This window comes from Homarus americanus, unplaced genomic scaffold (assembly GCF_018991925.1).
Source record: "Homarus americanus isolate GMGI-L3 unplaced genomic scaffold, GMGI_Hamer_2.0 scaffold23598, whole genome shotgun sequence".
NCBI lineage: Eukaryota > Metazoa > Arthropoda > Malacostraca > Decapoda > Nephropidae > Homarus > Homarus americanus.
The window spans coordinates 301662-309470 of record NW_024731054.1 but is presented as its reverse complement, the minus strand read 5'-3'; the positions used below and the strand labels follow the sequence as shown (position 1 = coordinate 309470).

General features: G+C 34.8%; 1 protein-coding gene across 1 annotated transcript in view; it reads right to left on the bottom strand.

The window, feature by feature from the left end:
* Positions 1–3195: 3195 nt before the first annotated feature.
* The window catches only part of LOC121867457, a gene marked incomplete at its 5' end in the record, with an annotated part of 31186 nt that continues 26572 nt past the window's right edge, over positions 3196–7809 (bottom strand). The window contains 1 exon segment of the mRNA XM_042367368.1: positions 3196–6182. Within this exon segment, the coding sequence (XP_042223302.1) occupies positions 6053–6182 (130 nt within the window). The 3' untranslated portion in view covers positions 3196–6052.

Here is a 7809-nt window from a genome sequence, read left to right as displayed (position 1 = left end):
ACCATTGTAATATAACAATATTTTGAGTCCTACTCTTTCCATTTACAGAGTACTGTACAAGCCCATAATAATGGCTCCTAAAGTAGATAAACTTCGTTGTGTGAAGAGAAAGAAGAACATGTTGAAATTGAGTAACAAACTTGAAATAATTAAGAAACTAGAACGTGGTGTGAGCAATACTGTTCTAATGAAAACATACGACATTGTTAAGTCTACAATTTATGATATAAAAAAGGCAAAGAATAAAATTCTAGAATTCACAGCTTTTTCATTAAAACTGCTCATTTTGATAAATGAAGCATGCTATATTTGCTAATGAATAAACTATCAAAATGTACCTGTTCATCTCTTCTTTATTCCTTCTTAAATTTGAATTTTACAAATACTGCCTGAGAATCCGGAAAATCCGAAAATCCGGACCGACCCAATCCCCAAGCAGTCCGGATTTTTGGACTTCTACTGTATTGTGACACTGCCTCTGAGGCAACTGTATTTAAGTTGTTACACACATTAAATTCAAATTTTGAGAGAAAAAGGTTTACCGTTTCAGCCATAATTTTGATCTCGCTGACTTTGTTCAAAATCTCAATACAAGTAGTACCGGGTACTGAACATGCTGATGAAGGCTATGTTATCTACAATTCAATATCTGGATTATTACTTGCTCAAATGATTCCTGAAAATTTTGAATTACTTTTGCAAAGCTAATGACTTGTCACCTATGGTTTTTCAAGGTCACTTTTTGGTGTTTGTGTGGAGTAATGAGCCTGGAATATAATAGAGCTAAGAAGTAAAGGCTATATTATGCTCTATAAAGGAAAAACTGAACTATTTATTTTCAAAACTTTGTATATTGAACACAATCAAGTTAGTAGAATTAATATGGTATTTTTACAAACATCAAAATAGTTGGAGAATTTAAAAGATTCGTGTTGCAATTCATAAATTTCTTGTTAGTAAGAAAAGGTTACATTCATATTCATTTAGATTTATTATTACATGTTCTCGACTTTTCTGGTACCATATATAAGAACTACAAAAAAAAGCTATACAGTGTACTGTATTCACCAATGAAGAAATTGGAAGACATGGCACTTTTGTCAATGGAATTAAACCATCCTTGAAGTATTGACTCTTCACAGGATAAATGCATCCCCTTATCATTATTAAATTGCTGTGTATTCCAATAATATAGACACATTATCAGTGCAATAACTTGTGATTAACAGTGAAAAAACTGTTTATCACATATACACCAACTAGTAAACTTGTTCACTGGAATGAAACTTTGGAAAACAAATGCATCATCAAATGCGAAAAGTTACTGGTTTATTATTCAGAACAATCTCACAATTAGCTGAATATACCCTTTCATCTTAACACCATGGGTAGCATGGCGGAAAACTTGCCACATCATAACAGTAGTATGGGGAGAGCTGTCAAATTCCCTTAGAACACAATGCTTCAGTAGATATTAAGATGTATGGTAAACTGTACACTTTCATATGGACATCACAGGGAGACATTCGAGAAACCATGTCACATATTATGAGTGCTATGGGATGATATGAATACCACTCATAGATAAACTTCTTAAACATAATACAAAGAATTCCCATAAATATCAAATGTAACTGAACAATAATCCCTTAGAAAGTCTAGTAAAACCATAATGTGCAGAGAAATGGAAACATAACTACTGTACAACTGTTCTTAACCCTTAAATGGATGGCAAAGATTCCGTACCAATCCATCACAAGCACAACAATGAAACACAAGGAATACGAGACATCCATTGATGATGGCCGCCGTCCCTACAGCTACCTTCCACTGATGTTGGCCTCCGTCCCTAAAGCAAACTTCCACTGATGTTGGCCTCCGTCCCTACAGCTAACTTCCACTGATGATGGCCTCCGTCCCTACAGCTACCTTCCACTGATGATGGCCTCCGTCCCAACAGCTACCTTCCACTGATGATGGCCTCCGTCCCTACAGCTACCTTCCACTGATGATGGCCTCCGTCCCTACAGCTACCTTCCACTGATGATGGCCTCTTGTCCCTACAGCTACTTTCCACTAATGATGGCCTCCGTCCCTACAGCTAACTTCCACTGATGATGGCCTCCGTCCCTACAGCTAACTTCCACTGATGATGGCCTCTTGTCCCTACAGCTACCTTCCACTGATGATGGCCTCTTGTCCCTACAGCTACCTTCCACTGATGATGGCCTCCGTCCCTACAGCTAACTTCCAATGATGATGGCCTCTTGTCCCTACAACTACCTTCCACTGATGATGGCCTCCATTTAAGGGTTAGCTCCATGAAGGACATAATCTTTGTAAACAGTTAAAGAGGGCTACAGAAAAATTATTCTCCATGATATTTACTTCTACAGTCCTGGGACTTAAACCCACCGTAGACAAGGAACTATGTAACCTTGCAGAGGTGTATAAGCTTCATCCTACTACTATGGCAATTAATGAAAGACAGAGGATTTGCATTCTGAATTTAAATGAAAAGAAATGCAGTACCGTACCATATATACTGGGTATATGAACTGCAGCAAGAATAAACTGAACAAAAGAAATCATGGATTTTAATAAAAGAATGGGATGGAAGAGAATTGGAATACAGAACATAAAATACGGATAGAAAGATTTTTAAAAACAGTCATAAAATGATGATGATGTGTGAGATATGAACCAAGATAATAAATACATAGCTACTGCAAGTATAAAGTCGCATACTGTACTGTATGTACACAAGGAAGAGGTGGAACAGTATTACCCGAGTTTGACAAAAGAGCTCTAACTCAGAAATATGAATACTGTAGTAAAAGAGACATCAAAACTCTGGGAGATTCTTAAGACTTGGACCACAAAAATTGCTAGTAGCCTTGAGCACACTTAAAATTAGAAGAATAAAATCAAATGAGAGAGGCTGCAAGAGCTGCCATCAGTTATCACAGCAAACAAAAGCATGCATGGAAAATGGCTGTATAATAATGGTGATAACACAGAAAGTAGGGGAAAAACAGATAAAGGGAAATTGCAAAACAAATATGTAGGACGACTAACAACATGAATGATCCTAATAATAATAATAATAATAATAATAATAATAATAATTATTAACGGTTTATTGAAAGAGCTTGGCAGCCAGAAGGCTGAAAATATACAGTTACATATTTGGGGAATGGGTTTCGAATTACAAATAATATACAAGTGACATAAGTGATACAAATAAGATATATAATAACTAGATGGGGAAAAGCTCAAACTACAGTGCATTTCAACATAGTGACAGTGCAATGTTGACACATGATTTAGAAGTGGCAGTGAAAAACAAACACCGTACCTGACTTGGAGATAAATCACCGGAGAAATGATGGAGAGAAAAAGGCATAAAGACAATAACAAGAAGAAAAGTGAAGAAAACTGTAGTTACAATTGGTATATGATTTAGAGAGAAACCAAAAGAAAATATATGCAGAGGTGGAAGACCAATCGACAGACTAAAGAAGAGAATAAGCAAATGGGTTACAGTGTATTGTCTGTCATTTATTGAAACTGGAAAACCTGGACTTATGTGACCTACTGGGTAAATGTGCAAATATTGTAAGACTGGGTTGGGTTAAAGTTAGGTTGGGTGTACACCACAAGCATGGTATAAAAATAAAGAGACTAAATATTTGTGCGTGTATTTGCAAACTATCCCTATTACGCAGAGGAAATTGTCCCAAATCTCCAATAGTATCTCATTCTTAGGATCACCTGAAGATAAGATACTCTAGTTTATTTCACCTGATGATTAACCACCTTAATCATCAGACTGGGTAAAGATAAGTTTAGTTTAACATTGGGGTGGTTAACCTTCTGGTGAAATGAGCTGGGGGATCTAACCTTCAAGTAATCCCATTTTTTTAGTACAGTATGTAGTAAAATATATCTAGGAGGAGGAGGAGGAATATGTGTGTACTATTTTGTATAAGGAATTAATTATTGTGTTTTGTAAAGGGATCTATTATAACCTCACCTATGGTTGATCCTTCTTCTCACGATACTGCAATCAAAACTCTACTGTAATTCTCTCTACTCCTACTCAACTATATTTTACTTCACTCTTCCCCTACTCTAAGATAATTTAGTCACTCTAAATACCTACCATATTGTTAATTCACTCTTACTCTAATCCCCCTCTATTATAATTTACTCTAATTCTACTTTTCTGTAATTTATTCTACTGTACTGTATCTTACTTAAGTGTCACTGCTTCAAATGTTTTAAAGAGTTCTTGCTGAAAATATTGAGGGCATTAATGATACATCTGTTAAAAGTGTTACTATAAAAATTCTTTGAAGTGTTATTGTTGCAAATGTTTTGGGTTACTGCTGCTCTAAATGTCTAAAATATTGTTGATTTAAATGCTTGTTTTTTATAAATATTGTTTTAAGTGTTACTGTACTGTAGCTCATGTTTATATAGCACCTATGGTAAATGTTTAGTGAGTGTAGTAGGGATTTAAAGTATCATAGAAGCAAAAAGTTAATCTGTCAGAGTTGCAGATATTTAAATTGTTCCTGCAACAATATCTCTGGTGTTATATATTTAATGCACTACAGCAGAAATTACTTTACAGTGATACAGCAACAAAATGCATTACATATTATTGTAGTCACTGTTTATATTTTTAACACATTAATTCTTTAAAATATTACCACAGTCTATGCTTAAGAGTGTTATTGGAACAAATGTTTAATATGCTACTCTTACTCTTGAGTTCTCAGCCCTTGAAGAAATTGAGATGACAGACAGCGAACACAATATGCCATTCAACTCTTCAAGAGATAAGAAAGCTTTGGTCTATTCCTTACTGCCAGGACCTCACTATCTCCAACTATCCTATAATCCAAAGTTACTGATTAGTATTCAATATAAACTATTACCCACCCCATTTTCAAACACATTACATTTATTTTTTAATTCACTATGTAAAAATATGAATAACCTGTAATCAAATTTCTAGATGTATGATTTCCATATACTGTACAGTATCATTATTATAAAATATTTGTGATGATTTCTTATGGCTGGTGTAAACTGTTGAAAATTCTTATATAACAGTATCACAGACAAGATAAATCAATTGAAATAAAAGTACAAAAGCCAAGAGAAAAAGATCCTGAATTTCATTTTCTTCCTCATTAACCAGTAAATTCAGTCATGTCTGAGATTTACAAATACATAAAAGTTTTAATCATATAAAATCTCATCTTGTTGAGAACACACACACACCTTGACAAAATAGGAGTGAGTATACACATTCAGATGGCCCAGAGTTAAAGGTTCATCTTAATACAGAAGCACACGATGGTGTGCTCCCAGTGCAGTCTAGTGACTACAACTATGAATGGAAGGCTAATGATACCTCACACACAACTTACAAAACAAGAATTATATTGATATTGCACTTATTCTGCAGTCTTCTAAATACTTCATATGGTTAACATTTTATAGCAAGAAAACTACACATAGTAAATAATTTATATCTTTGTATTCAGAAAAACTTTACCATATAAGTTAATAATGGAACATATAAAAGTGGTGAACAAGTCACTCATAAAGCACTTCAAAGTTGATTCACTGATATTCCCTTGACTTACACTTAACAGAGATTAACTAGATTGGAGGTAATGGATGACCAACACTTTATCACATCCATACTTATAAATAAATCACCAGGTCACAGACTTATTCCAATGATCACATTTTATTTGCACTTTGCACTTGCATATACAAAATATTTCACACACACACACTTGCACGCACACACAGACACATGCACACACATGTACATACACACACATGCACACACACAAGTGCACACACTTATTATTATTATTATTATTATTACATGTACTACACACACGCACACATGCACGCACACACACACACACACACGTGCACACATATACACACATGTGAGATGAGCAAGCACTACCAGTGGTATTTTACCTGCAAATAACAATCACACAAGGAAGAACAGGCAAGATCATGAGGGATAAAGGTCTACGTAAACCCAGGTGTAGAGTCGACGTAGCTGAACATCTAACGCTCGGTATTTGGCACTATTGACGCCATCTGTTTTAAATCTCTTCTTCCCATCGTATAAGTACTGGTACCTGGAATGATAAATGGTGATTATAAAGGTGAATCTAAGAGTGCCTGTTTTAATTCACCAGACAACACCCCTGCTATTAATTAATGAAATAACAGTTTAGCTAAAGGAAACCATTTTTATTCTTATTTTTTGAGGGGTCATTTGGAAATACAGTACAGTACCCATACTGTGTAAGTTTCTGGGATCTTTATTTACATTTTTTACTGCAAAAAATGCAAACTTAGTGAGGAAACATGAAAAAATTAATGTGAATCTATAAAAATAATAATAATAATTATAATAATAATAACAACAATAACAATCATAAAAATAATCATAATACAGTGATCCCTCGGTTAACGAGCGCCTCATTTAACGAATTACCTTCCATAAGATTCTTCACTTCGGTTAACGAGCAAACCCTCGGTTAGGGAATTCCTTAAAAAATTTTCCCAACATGTTTTCGCCTGCATTTGGCTGCCCACCAGCTGTAGTATTAGTCCGCCAATACAGAAATCGGTTTTAGGGCTTAAATTCCATACCATTTTAGTAAATATCAAGAAGGTTGCACTATTCAATAATTTTAAAAGTTTTATATTAAATTTTTTAGTCATTTTAACAATTTTAACGGAATTGAAGTACAGGAAGCTAGTTTTTTGCACGCCTAACAGCCACTCAACACACCAAGCTTGACATCAGTTTGTTTATCAGTTCAGAGGAAGGAACATCTTGTTTGAGACTCTTCAACATAAACGCTTTTTTTCTGTTTCCAGTCAAATTATTGGTCATTTTGAAATATATTTTACATATTGACAATATATAATGCAGTGCAGTGTTGATTTAAAGAAAATAATCTTGAATTACACCAAGTGAACTAAAATTTTATTGGTGAAATTAGAAGTTGAGAAGTCACCCCATGGTGCCATTTCACCCATAAAATTTTAGTTCTCTTGGTGTAATTCAAGATTATGTTCTTTAAATCAACACTGCACTGCATTATATATTGTCAATATGTAAAATAAATTTCAAAATGACCAATAATTTGCTTGCAAACACAGAAAAAAACCATTTAGTTGAAGAGAGTCTCAAGCAAGATGTTACCTCCACTGAAAAGACACAAAGACTGACGCCTGTATGGTGTGTTGGCAGGCTGGATGGCATGTTCAATAATTGTTAAAATTACTAAAAAATTTAATATTAAACTTTTAAAATTATTGAATAGTATAAACTTTTTGATATTTACTAAAATGGTAAGGAATTTAAACCCTAGAACCGATTACTGTACTGGCGGACTAATACTACAGCTGGTGGACCGCCAAATGCAAGTGAAAACATGTTCAGGTCAGCTCGTAAGAAACTCGTTAATCGAGGGATTGCTCGTTAACCGAAGTTAAGAATCTTATGGAAGGTAACTCGTTAACCGAAATCTCGTTAACTGAGGCACTCGTTAACCGAGGGACCACTGTACCCAGTTTTGTGAAAATTTGGTGATATTCAATGTTAGTATTTTTAAGGGGTGCGGTAGGGGGAGGGGCGTTTGGGGATGTGGGATATGTGGGATATGGGGCTAAGTTTTTCCACAGGCAACATCCCTTACATGGTCCAACTTTTGTGGCAAGTTTCATTGAAATCCATGCAGTAGTGTCCAT